Raw genomic sequence first — 17,984 nt, 5'->3', positions numbered from 1 at the left:
TTCTCATGCCAGCAATCCGACATAACGGTCCTCATGTTTCAATTATCACCCCCAGTTTGTATTGTCGTGTGGTGTGTGTCAAATTCCAACTGCCACGGGTTGTGCTTTGAAAGTGTAGAACAAGAGGGAAATAATAATAATAACGATTCGTAACAAACTCTGAATGTGTTAAATCTGCCACTGGCTCACCAACAGAGGCATCCCTCAGAAATCAAAAACAGCAGCTAATGAGACATGGCATCACTAATTAGTGTCATTTCAGTCTATGCATATTGCTTTTTAATTTGGGGAGATTAATTAAAGCCAGCTTTATAAATGGAGCAAACTGCCTTGTGGTGAGTGACACCCATCCATCTAGCCCAGGGGGAGGCAACTTTTCTTCCTCACCCCACTATCGATGGCCACATTTCACCCAGCATTGACTTCAGGAGTTCCAGGCACCCAGAGCACCTTCAGCACCTTGGAGAGCTCCTAGGTTTCTGCTGAGCTAGCTTTGCAAGTTGTTGTCTCAGCAAGTGCCCAGCTCCAACTGAAGCCTTATATAGGCTGGCTGGACCATAAAGCAGCAAGTGTTGCTTACTGCTGCGATTCTAACCCCACTGACCTCAGAGCATGTCCCATTGAATCCAGCATACTTCTGAGTAGACATGGTTAGGATAGCCTTAATCTATTTCATGCGATGAAACCCAGAGCATAATAGCAGCGAGGGAGACAGACTTCAAACCAAGCTAAAAGCTAGCCAATTTACAGTTCATCTAAAGTTGAAGAGATGGGTCAATGTCTGGTTCCACAATTGGGGTGCCACCCTGACCATTTGGGCCTCTGCAAGGGGCAGGGTGCTTGGCAGGACTTCTGATGCTGTGGGAAATGGGTGAGCAGAGCAAATGGGAGGTGGTGGTTCCTTCAACTATCCTGATCCCATACTAATTAGAGCAGTGCAGGTAAAAACCAGAGGAAGAGCCATAGCTCAGTGGTAAGGCATCTGCCTTGCATACAGAAGGTCCCAAGTTCAAGCCCTGGCATCTCCAGGTAAGCTTGGGAATGTATCCTGTCTGAAATCCTGGAGAGCCCCTACCACTCCATATAGACATTATGGAGCTAAATTGACCTAAGGTGACTCCCAACATTATGTTAGTTCCACTTTGAATTTTGCCTGGGAGCGAACTGAAAGCCAGCGTGCTATTAGTGATTTTTATGTATTAGTATATACTTAATTCATATCTAGAAAACTAGCATAGGGTCTCTCGCTTGGAAAGAAATAGTGATTTGCAAGAGTCTGAATGCTCCATTTTTTTTAAAGGTACAATTATGCCATTGAAGTCTGCAGCCTGAAGTCAGATATGGACCTTCTTCCATACGGAGATATGACTGAAGTAAGTGTCTCAATACAAGCTGCATTTAACTTGGCCATTCAGCGCATGCTATCGAGCGCCATTTTCTGACAAATGCCCTCCTGTAAGGGCTTTAATTCATAGTGAAACAGCTTTCCTATTCTTACCCTATCCATCAAGGCATTGTCAAATTAATCTTGCCAAGTCCCTTTTGATTTCACGGGCTGGGGCTGGGGGCTGGGGAGGTGCATGAAAGCACACAAGGGCAACAATCAATCTAGCCTCAGTGTACACTTCCTGACATGTACAATAAATTGCTATGTGGATTAGACGTCCCTTATGGGGAGTGCCAGGGTGGCAACCGTGGCACACATCTGCCTGCAGAGGCATTCTCTAGTCCACTCCTGCTGTTGAATGAAGCATTTTGTTGTAGCCAGTAGAATAGGTTGCTCTCTGTGTGTGTTTTCCCACAACAGTTTCTCTGGTTTGCAAATTGGCCCGTAGGCCCAAAATGGTCAGTGACCACTTGTGACATGTTACTCAGCCTGTGTGACATGACCATCAGGACATAAGAATATAAGAAGATTCCCTACTGGATCAGGCCAATGGCCCGTCTAGTCCAGCATCCTGTTTTCACAGTGGCCAAAAGCACTTTCCCCTCCTGTGGTTTCTAGCAACTAGTATGCAGAAGCATTACTGCATCCAGTTGTGGAAGCAGAGCATAGCCATTGATAGCCTTGTTCTCTATGAATTAGTTTAGTCCTCTTTTTAGAGTCATCCAATTTGGTACCGATCTCTGCCTCCTGTGTGAGCAAGTTCCATAGTTTAACTATTTTCAGGTAGGTAGCCGTGTTGGTCTGACGAAGTCGAAATTAAAAAAAAAAAAGTCCAGTAGCACCTTAGAGACCAGCTAAGTTTGTTCTGGGTATAAGCTTTCGCGTGCATGCACACTTCTTCAGTTTATGTGCTGCATGAAGGAACATTTCCTTTTATTTGTCTTGAATCTTCCAGCATTCATCTTCTTTCCTTAGGCCCTTCTAGTGTTATGGGGGAGGGGAACCAACCATTTCTCTACTCACTTTCTCCAGGCCATACTTAATTTTATTTAAAAAAATCATGACTCCACTTACCTTATCTGCAAACTAAAAAAAACAAACCCAATACTACAACCTGTCCTAAGACTTGTTAGCTAGCAACCCACGGTGTGGGTGGGTCCCTTTCTTTCCACCTTTCAAGGCAGCCTTATGATTGAAGATGAGACTCTAATTTGTGTCGGGGCCAAGACACCCTTTGCATGTTTTGTCTTGGACAATTTAACAGGAGCAGAATAGGGAAGCTCTGTCTGGATCTGTTTTATTTTTTAAGCACCTCACCTAATTTTCAAAAGAGCCACAAAAGCAGCAAATGAAAATCCCAGGGTCTTCCTGTTTCATTTCCATCTGGGTTGCTCTGTATTTCCCTGTGACTGATTGCAATGAAAGCAGGTCCATATTTAGGGAAGGGGGTAGGGGGTTGGGAGGATAGAAACACTACAATAATGGATTTTGGCACTGTGTCCCCCACAGGCCACCTTGTCAGTGTAAATTTACATTAAGGGCGCTCTCTACCTGGGATTATTATTATGTGTAATCTAGCTCGGAACTCAATCGCATTTGAGCTATTTCTGTACTGCCGTGGCAGATATTTGAAAAAGACACCAGGTGCCTCATTGGAGTGTGTGTCTGCAGATCTGTCCAAGTGTCTGCCATGGGACATATCCCCAGAAGAATAATCTGGAGAAGCACACATGCAAACTCCCTTTAATAGATCTATAAATAGATCTCCTCTTCCATCTGAGCTGCTATTTGCCGCAGAAATGTAGAGGTATAAGAATGTGTATTTATATACTTGCACACCACCCCATTCTCCAAGCCGTGAAAGTCTCCAGGGGTTCCCGTGCTTATCCAGGGTTCAGTTTCCTTGGAATGAAGGTTAGTTGAGACTGTTCTGGTGTTAGGACACACATCTATGCAACCTCTGCATAAGATGAAGGGGCTCACAGCAATAATACCCCACCAGACCTTGCTTCTCCATTAGTCGCAGGTTTCTTCTAGCACAGAGCAAACATGTCTCTGTGTCTCCAGCTTCCAGCCTGCGTCCAGCTCAGCTCACACAGACCACTCTAGCTGCTGTTCTCCTACCCAGCAGCTGCGAGGGGCGGGGAGAGAGGAAGGCACATCCATTTGTTCTATAGCACAGAGCAACTTATTTGGTTATGCTGATTGCGGTGCTTAACTAGTCGGCCAAAGCCACTACCTAGGCAAAATGGACTGGTTTGGCAAGCTTGCTCTTGCGTTAGCAGGCAGAATGGTTTTAATGTTGTGCAACAGAGGAATCCATTGCAGCAGTTGCTCTCGTGGAAGCACGTTGCACAACACCCTGTGCATTCCATTGTGCAACAAAGTAACCAGCTTGCTTATGCATTCCCTTGTGCAACAGAGTTCCGTGGGTGCAAAACAGTTTCTAGAGGAATAAGGATGCTGCTAAGGGACTTTAACTTAGCACTACGTTGGATACAAGGAGCCAACTCCTAGGGGCTCATGTCCCTTCAGCCCCCTCTCAATAAAATATTTGAGGGAGCCAGCGCCCCCCCCCCCCCGATAATGGGCATTGCCATCAAATGGTGTTTTTATGTGTCACATCTTGTGATTGATTATGCCTTGGGGGGGGACCTTACCTGCCCCTCCATATTTTATTCAGGTTGGCACCCCTGATTGCATACAACACATTGTATATATACTGAATATGGCAATTCTTCCCTTTTAAAGATAGGGGAAAGGGGGCTCAACCTTTCCGGAGGCCAGAAGCAGAGAATCAGCTTAGCTCGTGCTGTGTACGCCAACAGAGATATTTACTTATTGGATGATCCCTTGTCAGCGGTTGATGCACATGTTGGCAAGTATATTTTTGAAGCATGTATCAAAGAAGCGCTCCGAGGGAAGACTATCCTCCTCGTTACTCACCAGCTGCAGGTAATGGAAATGGAAGGGAATGGGTTTCAATAGCTTAGCATATGAATTTGTTTTTAAGTCTTACATAGGACAGACCCAGCAGCTGGAAGCTGCCTTATAAGAGGTAGGCCATTGGTCCATCTAGCTCAGTCGTTTCCACACTGACTGCCAACATCTCTCTGGGGTTTCAGGCAAGGTTGTCTTCCAGCCCTACCTAGAGACGCCGGGGATCGAACCTGGGACCTTCTGCATGCAAGGCAGATGCTCTGTTTCGTTGTTTCATTGTTACTCTCCTGCTGCCAGCTTGATAAAAATGAAATAACAACAATACGCCAGCAGGGGGCACAAGAGCCACAGCTCAAAGCTTAAGGGGTTCAGCTTTTAAAAAAATAAATAAAATAAAATTCAGAAGAGAAGGAAAGGTATTTCTTCTCAGCGATGCTGGAAATTTGCTGTTGCTCGACATAGATGGAGCCATTCTGCGCACATAATATGTGTGCAGTTCAAGCTAAACACACCCTTAGACTTCCCCCCTTCAGTAATATTTAGTTCATCTGCTTCAGACAGGTGTGGGAACAGGGCCGGCCCTAACATTAGGAAGAGTGAGGCAGACACCACAGGTGGCACATGCTGAGGAGCGAAAGTGCTGAAGGGACAGTGCTGTGTGCTACATGTGTCCAGTCTCTGGTTGGACCACAACTTGCATTTATTCCAGATCATTGGCTGAGCATACTGGGGATGATGGGAGTTGTAGCCCAACAGCTTCTGGGGCCTCAAAATTGAGGAGTGTTGCCCTAAACTAGTCTCAGGTGCAAGTAGACAATATTGCCTCATCATCTGCATTGTTGATAGTAAGGCCCCCATCTGCACTGTACATTTAAAGCAGTATCATAGCATTTTAAAGAATAATGGCTGCTGAATTTTCATGATTTGAATAGTGCAAACGGGTGCAGGAATGTGGAGGACCGAATTTAATACTGGAAAAACGAGAAATGGAGGGAAACCAAAACTGACAGGTTCATTCATCCCTAGGCAGAACCCAGCAACAGCCTGCTGTCTCCTTGCAGTTTGCACCAAACTCAAAGTACTTTTCTACCTTTATTGTTCCTGAAGCATTGCAGTCTTTACACGTCTCTAACAACTTTGGGAGGGAGGGAGAATCGGGACGCGTTCTCTTCCTTGCTTTGCCTGGTGTGCAGAATGTAGCATTTTTTTCTATGAACTATAATTATTATCCTCAACAAGGGTGCACGGCGGCAGAACATTTGATGTTTTCCGAACTACAAACTGAAACTTGTCTTTATTCTGAAAATGCATTTTGCAGTGCGTTTTCCCTTCAGCTCATTTCCCGCTTAACCAATTTTCTTTCTCTCTCCCCCCCCCCCACTCCCCATTGCCTTTAAACACACACACACACACTCCAGTACTTAGAATTTTGTGATGAAATCATATTGCTCGAAGGCGGAGGAATATGCGAGAGTGGTACCCACGCAGCGCTGATGGCTGCGAAGGGGCGTTACGCTCATCTCATTGAAAACCTGCACTTGGAGGAAACGCCGGTGGGTTCCAGTCCTCAACACTGACATACCAGGACAAACAACAAGAGGAAGTGGTTGTGTGCTAGATTTTTACAGGGGCCATCTTGCTGATGTCTGTCAGTAACCAGAGGCTGGGTTTGCTGGGCCTTTAAAGGACTCAGGGAGGGAGGACAGGGCTACCCAGAGCAACTAACCATGATGGCTCTGCTCTGCTTCTGTGGTCGAAGGCAGCAGGCCTTCTGAATACCTGTTGCCGGAAACCACAGAAAGCTGGGGTCCTGCTCATAGGCTCATTGGGGCATGCGAATGGCTGCTGTGAGAACAGAACACTGGGCTTTCGCCTGATCCAGCTGGCTCTTTGTATGTTGTTATGACTCTTCTTCCTTATATACTTAACAGCTAGAATAAGAGTGGGGGGCCTTTGTTCAGCCTGGGGGCCACATTCCCATGGGGGAATCTTCCAAGGGCCAATGCTAGTGGTGGACGAGGTCTGGTGGGGGAAAAACACAGAGCAATGGATGTGACTTACTTTTTGTATAGTTACATTTCAAAGGTCTCCCTCTTTCTTACACACACACACACACACACGCACACACACACACACACGGCCCTCTCCATATTCCATGCAGGGAAGCAAGAGGCACAATTATAGTTCAAGAACACATTTCTAGCCAGGAACTATGATATAGATTTGAGATGCAAAGCAGGGCTAGTGAAGGGGGTGGCCTGGGGGGAGTCTGAAGCGCCAGATAGAATGACCTGTCGGGAGAGGGGAACGCTTGGTACCTGGGCCTGAGTTTTCCCCGTCCCTGATAGAGTCATCATTTGTTATTTCAAATGCCTAATTGGACCTTCTTCAGGAGAGGGCAGCTCATCATAATAAAACAACAACACAAAAACAGTTTAATGCACTATAATGCCCTGCAGACTACAAAATGAGTCGCATAAGAACTCCAGGAGACTATTGTCCAAAAGTCTAGACAATTTAAAAATAATAATAATATTGGCATGTGTGTGGACTGTCTGATTTCCCTGGGGAGGGAGTTAACAACCATGTCCCGTAGCCATTGATAGCCTTCTCCTGCATGGACTTGTCTAATCTCCTTTAAAAGTCACCCACACTGTTGGCCATCACTGCCTACTGTGGGAACGAGTTCCATAGTTTAACTTCTGTGTGCTTCCCTTTGCCTGTCTTGAATCTTCCAACATTCAGCTTCATTCAGACACGGTGGATGTATGTGTGGAGGAGGATCAGGAGGACGTCCCCGAAATCTCTTACATAGGAACCGAAAATCCCGGTGAGATCATTTAGTATCGTAATCTTCTTTTCAAAATGGCTTTGACTGCTCGCCTGACAGTTCTCTCACATCCCCCCAGCTTTTCACATTTCTGATGAGATGAACCAGGAATCCAGGAGTGACCACAAAATGAGAAGAGACACAGGTACTTCGTGCAATCTCTTGCTAATTGGTTTAAATCGATTAGAAATTTAAATGGGTATCGCTGTAATGCTTGGGGGGGGGGGCTTGAGCTGGGGGTGGTGGTTCCTATGCACCCAAAAGCTTTCAAGGGGTCTGGAACTGTCAGGATTCGGTTTACATGGATGGCTACATGCGTGCTGTACATGCGAAGGCCACATCACTACAGAGTCTAGTCCTGTGCACGACATGTAGGAAGCTGCATTATACTGACCTTTTTTCCATGCCACGGATTTCAGAAAGGAGCATGTACCTGCTTTGCTTTGCCCTGGACTTTTAAGTTCAGTGCAGGATCCTTCTCTTCCTGCTCCTCCTCATTATTGTTACAGAATCACAGAGTTGGAAATAACCACGAGGGCCATCTAGTCCAACCCCCCACAATGCAGGAATCTTTTTGCCCAGCGCGGGACTTGAACCCATAACCTTGAGATTAAGAGTCTCGTGCTCTACCAACTGAGCTATCCCAGGTTAATTTGATTTGTTTCCTGCCCTTCGCCATAACGTTCCAAAGCAGGCAGCAGCCATTTGAAATTCAGGGCTGAAAACAGTTTAAAACCAATTGCAGTCTCAGGAATAGGGTGGGTCCTAATAAATATAAATATGCTACTGGTCTCAAAGGTGAAGAGGTGTGCCTTTAGCATATAACTGCAACTGTATAATGAAGGTTCCAGGTGCACCTCTGTGGACATGGAATTTCACAACCTAGGACTTGCCACAGAGAATGCCCTTTCCTAGGTTGCCTGCCCCCAAATGTCTGAGGGCAGTGGAGAGAGCTCCCTCTGCCGATCTTAACCCCCAAGAGGGTATGCAGAGAAGGGGGCGGTCTATCTAATGCTTGAGACCTTAATCATTTAGGGATGGGAGTTAAGCAAAGTTTTGGCCTAGCATGTTGCCTGAACTAAGGGTTGTGCTGATGGCTTCTCTTCCTTAACTACAAGCTTCTAGATTTGGGAAGGTAGCCGTGTTGGTCTGACGTAGTCGAAATATATATAAAAATAAGAAAATTGTCCAGTAGCACCTTAGAGACCAATGCACACGAAAGCTTATACCAAGAACAAACTTAGTTGCTCTCTAAGGTGCTAATGGACAATTGTTATATATATATATATACTACAAGCTGTAAGCCTACAGCAAACCTTGAGCTACATAGGCAAATGATCTGGCTTGGTATAAGGCAAGTCCTTCTGTTGAATGTTCAGCCCGTGTCCTTGATTCTCCACCCTCCTACTTTTACTGCATGGAGAGACTGGAAAATATGGCTCATCTCTTATACTCAATGTATTTCCTCCCCTAAAACATTCTCAGACAAAAAGTGTGCTGAAGATGCTTTTCGAGCTGAACAAAAGTTATGGGAACACTGTAAAAACTTCAGAATGAAAAAAATGAATTGACAGCCATGTCCCTGTTTCGCATGAACAGCTTCGTAACAAAACCATGCTGGAGTGAAAAAGAGAAACTGATCCCTTTGCTGAATGTTTTCCTTTTTCCGGGAAAAAAAAGCTGGGTAAAAAATAAGGATATCTTGGAGCAAAAAACACCATGGTGGTTGTCACCCATGGAGGCCATGAGTGTAAAAAAGGTCAACATGACAAACGATTGGGCAACATAAAAGGAAATCCTGTGTGAGGAAGATAACCAATTGAAACTTAAGAACTTTGACGAGATAAAAAATAAGGTGTCAAGCTGGCTAGAATACCACCAAGTATATGAGTTATTTAAGCAAGAGAAAAAGAGGGGTTTCGGGAAGGAGTGTTCAAGATTTGAGCAAGATCTATTGTATAACAACCAGGAAACCCTATCTAAAATGTATAAAATCTTATTAGAGCGGTCGGTAAAGGATGAGGAGGTGAAGGCAGTTATGGTGGAGTTGGCAGTGGACCTAGGATGCAATATACAGCTGTCAGAATGGGCAAAATTATGAAAGGAATACCTTAAGTTCACAGTCTGTTATACAATTAAGGAAAACTATATGAAGGTTTTCTATAGATGGTATCTAACACCAAGCAGACTTGCCTTTAATGAATTAAAAAGAATGTTTAAAATCTCTCTCACACACCCCCAAACCAGAAGCATTTCTATTAGGGATTGTGGGAAATGAGATTCCAAAAGCTTTAAAGAAAGTATTCATGTACGCCACCACCGCAGCAAGGGTTGTGATTGCACAGAACTGGAAAAGGGAATGTTTACCGACCCAAAAAGATTGGTTGACCAAATTAATGGAGTACGCGGAGATGGACATGTTGACTGGGCAGATAAGAGATCAAACAAAATGAAAATTTTAAAAAGATTGGAACATATTCAAATAATATTTGAAAGACTATTATGGGGAAATTGAAATTTTGACTGGTTTAGAATTACTTCTGTAAGAAAAAAAATACTAAAATATAGTGGAAAAACAGGAAAACAAACTCATAGACATGTTAAGAGAGGCATTCAAATAAATGAAACTGAGGACCCAAGTAAGAAGGGGAGGGAAGTCAAGTATAAAAGGAATATGAATGAATTAAGCACAATTTTCTGTTTTTGTTTTCTTTATTATTTAGAAATACATGCTTAGCCATAGGAGAACTGAGATGTTATAATGTGATTCTACGAATGTAAATTAAAAGAAACCAATAAAGATGATTTGCAAAAAAGAAAAAGAGAAAGAGAAACTGGTCCCTTTGCTGAATGTTTTCATTTTTCATTTTATTTTATTTTGGAAAAAAAAAAGCTTTATATTTGATCAGAAAGGAGAACAAGCACATCAATAAGGTTTTGCATTCAAAGGCTGGGGAATATTGATCACTTTCCCGTCAAATCAATGCCCTTTTGCTTTTTTAATTCCAGTCACGGATTCCAATTCATTCGACAGCCATTAGGAAAACAGAGGTAGCATTTACCATATGGTTTCATCTGGGGGAACCTGGCAGTGAGAGAGCATTTCGCTGAGGCTCCTGTGAAGCCTCAAATGTTTATTTTAGTTGATAGACTCGAGTGACGTCCAATTTTACTTAAAATGCATGAGATTTGTCAGTGCTGGATAACATTACAGCGTGAATAAATGCTCGATGGTTTCTGCTCCAGCTCCTGCAAATCAACTCGTTCAGAAAGAGGAGAAGCAAGAAGGCTCTGTTAGATGGAAAACCTACCACGCTTACATTAAGGCATCTGGAGGTATATCCTGCAACAAGCTTCTTTCCCCCCAAAGAAAACCCTTATTTTGTTATTGTAGATTTCTGCTAAAATGGAACCTCTTATAGTATGTAAATGGGGAACTACTCAGGAATCAACCCTGCCCAGAAAATCCACTCTTGATTTTATGTATATGTTGGGACTGGCACCCTAACTACTAAGCATTGAGGGCAATGTACTCAGCACATGCTCAGAGGCTATTGAGAATATCTCCTGTACAAATTGGTACAGACTTCTATGTCCCCCTCCCCAAGAATCCTGGGAACTATAGTTGATAAGAGTGCAATACATGATCTGTTGATGATCCATAGCCACCCCTTCCTCTCTTAGAGAACTACAGTTCCCAAGGTTCCCTGGAAGACAGAATTACCATGTGAAGACAATTAGGTTGGCAGACACATGGAATAAACCCCCTCTTGATGGTTGCTGCACAGTTGTGAAATTCGGTGTGAAAGCTGGCAAGACCTGTCCCCCCAGCATCATCAAATGAGCCCTAAAGATCCATTATTCTTTTTTCGCTATGGCTTTCAGTGACTAATTATAAACCGAGATTCAGAAGCGGTGCTGTGGTCTGGTTTTAGAATGTCTGAGTTTATGTTGTGTTTTTGTGTGTGAGTGTGTGCTGGCCTTTAAGTAGACATGGATGCTTTAAATGGTTTTACACATCTGGGGGACAGAGCTAGCATGAAACTAGTTCTGCCTGTCATGGGCCCTGGCTCCACTTAACTCTGGGTTGCCCTGCCTTCCCCTCCACCAGTCTCAATGGGCAGCAGCTCCTCCTGTCCCTTTTTAAAGGAAATGTGCAGCAAATTCCCATGCATTTTTCAAGTTTCATCGACGTTCGTGGGACTTTGCCCCTAAGGAAAATGCCTATCTGATTTCAGCCCTAAATGGGCACTCATCAGTGCATTGTGTTCACTCATTCCCTGTTTACTAACTTGGCCTGATGGTCCCTTCTTAGGATTCATCCTGTGGTTCTTCATTGTGCTTCTCTTTGTTCTGATGATCGGTTGTTCAGCTTTCAGCAACTGGTGGTTGAGTTACTGGTTAAGGCAGGGCTTACGGGTAAGCACACCTTTCAGCGTTATAATGTGTTTTATTTGTATACATTTATCTATTACATAAGGGACGTGGGTGGTGCTGTGGCTTAAACCACAGAGCCTAGGGCTTGCCGATCAGAAGGTCAGCAGTTCGAGTCCCCGCGACAGGGTGAGCTCCCGTTGCTCAGTCCCTGCTCCTGCCAACCTAGCAGTTCAAAAGCACGTCAAAGTGCAAGTAGATAAATAGGTACTGCTCTGGCGGGAAGGTAAACGGCGTTTCCGTGCGCTGCTCTGGTTCTCCAGAAGCAGGTTAGTCATGGTGGCCACATGACCCGAAAGCTGTATGCTGGCTCCCTCGGCCAATAAAGCAAGATGAGCGCCGCAACCCCAGAGTCGGTCACGACTGGACCTAATGGTCATGGGTCCCTTTACCCTTTACCTATCTATTACATATAAAGCCCACCTTTCCTTCAAAAAGCACAAGGTGGCAAAAACAGTTCTCCTTCTCCCTGATTTGTCCTCACAACAACTCTGTGAGGTTGGTTAGGCTAAGAGGTGGTGATAGACCCCAAGTCATCCAGTTGGCTTCATGGCCTGCAGGGATTTGAACCCTTGTCTTCCACTTTAAATTATCTACAGTTTAGTGATACACCCAAACCATAAACTGCAGTTCATTGTAACTACAGTTTCTTGAAACAAGCCAGCTTCTTAAACTGTGGCTTGGAGTTGCTTTGTTTAAGCAAACCACAGCTATGATTCATCATGGCCTGTTGGGTTCGGACAACCTGTGGTTAATCTAAAATGAAAATGGAAGCTTTCAAACTCCTCCCTGTGGCTATGCTGGAGAGAAAGTGGGTGAGTCCAAGCTTGTTCTTGTTGTGCTAAACTATTATAGAGACATTATGTCTGAACAGGTCCAGTCTCAAACTACGCATAGAAATAGGAATGTATATTTTAATGGAAGTGCCGCCCAAGTTCACACAAAGAATAGGAAGAGGGTTATATCAGTAAGCAGAGTTCCTACTCTGCCATATATTTTAAATGTTTACTGCAAAACTGTTGGGTTTTGTTCTGTTTGACGAAATCACTAACTTTCCCAATGGAGTCTTATCTCATTATATAGTCCAGATAATTGCCCCTTGTTCCTGTGTCTCAATTTGTTATTATTTTAGAGAGAGAAAAGTAATCTGCTCTCAATTATAGTTTTCTTTGAAAATCCATTCCTTAAAGGCAAACTACAGCTTCTACCAACTCATCTATGGAATGAGCATCGTTTCCATGATTATCCTGAGCTTCATCAAAGGCTTTGTTTTCACTAAGACAACATTGCGGGCGTCATCGAGACTACACGACACCATGTTTCACAAGGTATCGCAAATCTCCAGCTGGCAAACAGGGTTGTTGCATATTTAACAAGCTGGCTTGATTTTTATCGTCCAATTATGTGCTGTCAGAAAGTCACGGGTCACTCTTTTTACCTAGAAATTATGAAAGGTGTCCTTTCAGAACAGCACCGCATTTTAGCATGCAACCCAAAAGAGGAGAAAAACCGAATTAATGAATGTTAGAATGATGTTGGAATGAATTTATGTGGTCTTAGCAGTAATGTTATAAAGGAGTATGTAAAAATGGGTTGTTAACAGGTGCGAATGTAAAGTTACAATATATTAAGATAAATGATTAAGATAAAAACAAAGATGGAAAGGATTTGCTGAATTAACTAACTGAACTGGAATACAAAAAAGGGAGGTGTGAGGAGGTCAAGGAAACAAGTAAATGAAAGATAAGATATGGAAAAATTGATTTGTTTTTAATTGTTTTAATTTTTCAGTATTTTTTGTTTTATTATTTTTTCTTATTTTTGTAATTCTTTGAAATTTTAATAAATATTACTTTAAAAAAAATGAAAAAGAAAAACCGACAAATAGGTGGCAAATGGCAGGCCTGGATTTTGGCAGTATTGAGGGATGGAAGATAGAGACATCTGTGATAGCTCCTTGGGATGATCACTGGGAAGCCAAGAGGGAGAAGGAGGGCAGGTGCCATAAATAGAGAGGTGTTGGGCACATGTTTTAGCTAAACAGAATGGTGGCATCTAGGCGCTCTGTTGAGCTATCCGTGGACCTGACCATGATGGCCATTAATGTTGGACCTGGGCAAACAACCAATAAAGCTACTTGAACAGAGGCAGTCCTGCTTCTGAATACCAGTTGGTGAAAACCACAGGAGGAGAGAGTGCTCTTGTGCTCCCGTCCTGCTTGCAAGTTTCCAGAGAGCCAGTGTGGTGCAGTGGTTAACAGTGGTAGATTCGTAATCTGGGGAACCGGGTTCGCATCTCTGCTCCCCCACATGCAGCTGCTGGGTGACCTTGGGCTAGTCACACTTCTCTGAAGTCTCTCAGCCCCACTCACCTCACAGAGTGTTTGTTGTGGGGGAGGAAGGGAAAGGAGAATGTTAGCTGCCTTGAGACTCCTTAGGGTAGTGATAAAGCGGGATATCAAATCCAAACTCTTCCAATAGGGCATCTAGTTGGCCACTATAAGAAATGGATGCTGGACTAGATGGGCCCTTGGTCTGATCAAACAGGCTCTTCTTCTGCTCCTACGTTCAGTGGAGAGAGTTGCCTGGGAGAGGAGAGACTTGGTGAGAGTTTCAGGGCCAGGTAGAGAATCTTAGAGGACCTCACCTGCCCCCTGGTTTCCCCTGCACCCTAGTGCAGTTTGCTGAAGCGCCTGGTCATGCTTGGACTGCACAAGCTCCCACCATGGGTTGCTCTGCCATTTTACATTTTAGTACGGCAGGGATTCCTCCCATTTTGAAACCATTCCCATTTTGAACAGAATTGTTTTACATCCCCACTATCGCAATTGCAGTGCTGTGATTCTCGTGTGCATGCTTTGTATTTTCTCCATAACAGTTGTGGGGGCGATGGTGAGAAATGAAACCATGATTGGTGCTTGTCCTTTCAAGTTTGATTTACAAACAAGACCCCACCACTACCACCACCCCAGCCACCAAACGAAAACAACAGCCCAACGCTGTATTCACACCACAGCTCACATTAAGCTGGCACAGATCTGTGATCCCAAACACCGAGTGCCACAAAAGACATGTCTGCCATCCCAATTTGTTGTTGCCATTTTACCGCACCCTCCCCTTTTATCCGCAGATCTTATGGAGCCCAATGAGTTTCTTTGATACGACTCCCACTGGCAGAGTAATGAACCGCTTCTCTAAAGATATGGACGAACTGGACGTGCGGCTTCCTTTTCATGCCGAAATGTTTCTGCAGCAGCTTTTCATGGTCCTCTCCATCATTGTCATCGTCGCCATTGTGTTTCCTTACCTCCTAATTGGAATCGCTGTCCTAATGATTCTTTTCATTCTACTCTTCCAGTAAGTTGGACGCCCCCCCCCCCGGTATGTGGTTGTTTTTCCTACCCCAGAATTTCTTTTGAAAATAACAACAACCCTGCAGTGTGTATTTGATCTGTGTGTTCGTTCTGCCCCTTGCAAGTTAAGGGGACCCACTGGTCTCTAATTCTACCCTCCCCTCCTGTCAGTTTGTAGTCCCCCCAGAACACTTTCCAGAACACAGTCTCTAAGGGACAGATTCCATTTTGGGCTGCTCTAATCCCCCAGATATCCCCTTTATCCCAACTACAGTGGTACCTTGGTTCTCAAACACCTTGGTTCTCAAACGCCGAAAACCCTGAAGTAAGTGTTCAGGTTTGTGAACTTTTCTTCGGTAGCTGAACGTCCAATGCAGCTGTCGGCTATTGTTTCTGGGGCACCTGCACCAATCAGAAGCTGTGCCTTGGTTTTCAAACATTTCGGAAGTCAAATGGACTTCTGGAAAGGATTAAGTCTGGCACTTTTGTTTTTTATTTTGCATTTTTGTTTTTGAGGCTTTTTCAGTTAATTTGTTTTTGTGACTGTGTGGAACCCAGTTCAGCTACTGATTGGTTGATTGTGTGACTGTGGAAATGGATAAAAGCCCCTCATCCAAACAATGGCTATCATCAGTGCAGGTAAGGAAAAAAAATATTATTTTTTATCATCTACAATACTGTCTTATTTATTTTACAGCACAGTACATTGATTATTGCTTTCATTTTATGGATCAGTGGTCTCGTTAGGTAGCAAAACTGATGTTAAATTGCTGTTTTAGGGGTTGTTTTTAAAAGTCTGGAACAGATTAATTCATTTTGCATTACTTTCTATGGGAAAGTGTGCCTTGGTTTTGGAACGCTTTGGTTTTGGAATGGGCTTCCGTAACGGATTAAGTTTGAGAACCAAGATACCACTGTAATTGAACTTTTTCAGTGCTGAGGTCAGCAGTCAGCTCTCTTGGCATTCCTGCCACCCACAGTGAGGAATGACAGCCTGAGAGAGGCATCCTCTGAATTGTAGAAGTCCCTCCCCACAAAGGTGCCTCTAGGATCTCCATTCTGTAGCTTCCACTTTATTTGCTTAGCTTCTTGCAGTTCAGGTATGCTTCAAAGACCCACCTCAGTCTGCTTTCTGTAACCCATTGTGTGCTGCTTCCCTTTGGAATCATTTCCCTTGTTTTCACAAATGCACAATGCTTTCCTAACCCGCCCAGGGACCTTATGTACAGGATAAATTCATTATCCTACAGATAATTATCTTACAGATAATTAAAATAGATCCGGCCTAAGTCTACAATCCTACACCCACTTTCCTGGAGAAATCCCCATGGAACCCATGGCTCATCCATACTTTGGCTTGACCTGTATTTTGATTGTATTGTTTACTAATTCAATTCCCCTGGTTCCAAGAACTTCTCTCGTTGTTCCGCGGTGATGCCTTGCGAAAATCCCGGTGAACTGAATCTCAGTTAAGCAGAATCTCTCTTTCTGCAGATCTGACAGGATCTGATTTAGTGGGTAAGATTGGATTTCCGCAAGGCTCCGATGTGGAACAAGAAGAAAAGTTCTCAAACCCAGAGAAATCAGTTGGTACACAATATGTTCAAAACACAGGGTCAAGCCCAAGTGTGGATGAGCCCTCTGTGGGACATACTTCTGAGACAGGTCTGAGGTTGCACTGTAAGACTTCTCTTGGGGGTGGGGTGGTGGCCAACTGCTTCAAGTTTGCAAATCCAGAATACTCATTAGGAATATTCATTAGGAAGGGATTCCAAGTCCCCTTCCAAAGCCAGGATCTAACTCTGTGCAATCTTACCTGCATTTTGCTGCAGGGTTTTCCAGAGCACCATCCGAGAGCTCAAGCGATTTGAAAACATGAGCAAGTCTCCATGGCTTTCCATGATCATGTCCACTGTCCCAGGCCTTAGCACAATCCACGCATACAATAAGAAGGAGAACTACAGCATTCGGTAAGTTGCCTGGCCCCAAAGTCACATTCTTTCTGTCTCGGTCCCTCGGATGGGGCAGATCAAGCTGTGTCACTCTTCTTCTCTTGACCACCAATCCTGCATCTTTCCCACCTGCCGGGCCATAGATGAAGCCGCTCCATAAGCACTGGCGTCCTGTGGCTTTTCATTTGCGGGAAATGACAAGCTGTGGGGAAGCTTTCCAGATTACGTCACAAATTCTTAGCATTGTCTCGAAGAAAATTGTTACATGTGCAGCCAAGTGATAACCTCATTTGCACCCTTTATAACCCTCCCCACCCACGCAAAGCATGAAGCTATTGTCAAGACCTGGTTTTTAAATCGCAATTATTCAACCCGTCCATGAGTCTTCTTCCAGTTCCCTTGTAACCTGGAGTCTACCAGCAGAAGGAGGGCACTTAACCATCCCAGTTTCCAAATCCTTTCTTCCCCGAGCTGGTGGAATTTACAAAATGGGTCCAAAGAGAAGGGAAGGTTCAGTGATTACCTGTTCAAGTGGGCTTGCAAAATCCTTACACCCAGAAGCTGGAGTGGATGGGTTTGGAGGGCTCTCAGTCAATGGCTATCAATGGCTACCATCCATGATGGCTGTGTTCTACCTCCTGTGATGGAGGCGGTTTGCCTCTGCATATCTGTTTCTGGGAATAACAAATAGGGAGAGTGCTGTTGAGCTCAGGCCCTGCCTGCAGGCTTTCCACAGGCATTCGTTTGGCCACTGTGATACAGGATGCTGGACCAGTTTATTTATTGCAATCGTTAAGAGTAAATTTCTGTTTAATTATTATTTGCTGATATTTAATTTTATTGTGTGCTATTATGTTCTAATAGATTAATGAATATTACTTTATTTTATAAAAGTTGTTTCTTTTAAAGTTATGTTTTTAATTATGACATTTTTGTATTGGATCAAATGAAGGTGTGCAATCTTGATTTTTCTTCCGCTTGTAAACCACACTTTGTACGGTGATATAGAAAGGCGGCATACAAATTCAAAGTGAAATGAAACGAGACGGGATAGGCTTTTTGGGGCTGATCTGCAGAGCTCATAGTATG

General features: G+C 44.0%; 1 protein-coding gene across 10 annotated transcripts in view; it reads left to right on the top strand.

The window, feature by feature from the left end:
• Window positions 1–17,984, top strand: part of ABCC12 (ATP binding cassette subfamily C member 12) — a 60,120-nt gene that overhangs the window by 20,820 nt on the left and 21,316 nt on the right. For all 10 annotated transcript variants that reach the window (XR_014551207.1, XR_014551208.1, XR_014551209.1 and 7 more), the window contains 10 exons: window positions 1,301–1,373; window positions 4,139–4,342; window positions 5,746–5,880; window positions 7,073–7,157; window positions 7,237–7,302; window positions 10,404–10,493; window positions 11,473–11,576; window positions 12,782–12,919; window positions 14,721–14,947; window positions 16,776–16,913. Coding sequence is in view for 4 of the 10 variants with exons in the window: in XM_083625990.1 (XP_083482116.1) it covers window positions 1,301–1,373; window positions 4,139–4,342; window positions 5,746–5,880; window positions 7,073–7,157; window positions 7,237–7,302; window positions 10,404–10,493; window positions 11,473–11,576; window positions 12,782–12,919; window positions 14,721–14,947; window positions 16,776–16,913 (1,260 nt within the window). In the remaining 6 variants the exon portion in view is untranslated. The remainder of the gene's footprint in view (window positions 1–1,300; window positions 1,374–4,138; window positions 4,343–5,745; window positions 5,881–7,072; window positions 7,158–7,236; window positions 7,303–10,403; window positions 10,494–11,472; window positions 11,577–12,781; window positions 12,920–14,720; window positions 14,948–16,775; window positions 16,914–17,984) is intronic.

This window comes from Podarcis filfolensis (genome assembly GCF_964270895.1).
Source record: "Podarcis filfolensis genome assembly, chromosome: 8".
Classification (NCBI taxonomy): Eukaryota; Metazoa; Chordata; class Lepidosauria; order Squamata; family Lacertidae; genus Podarcis; species Podarcis filfolensis.
The sequence above is the reverse complement of the archived record's forward strand: the minus strand, read 5'-3'. Positions and strand labels throughout refer to the sequence as shown.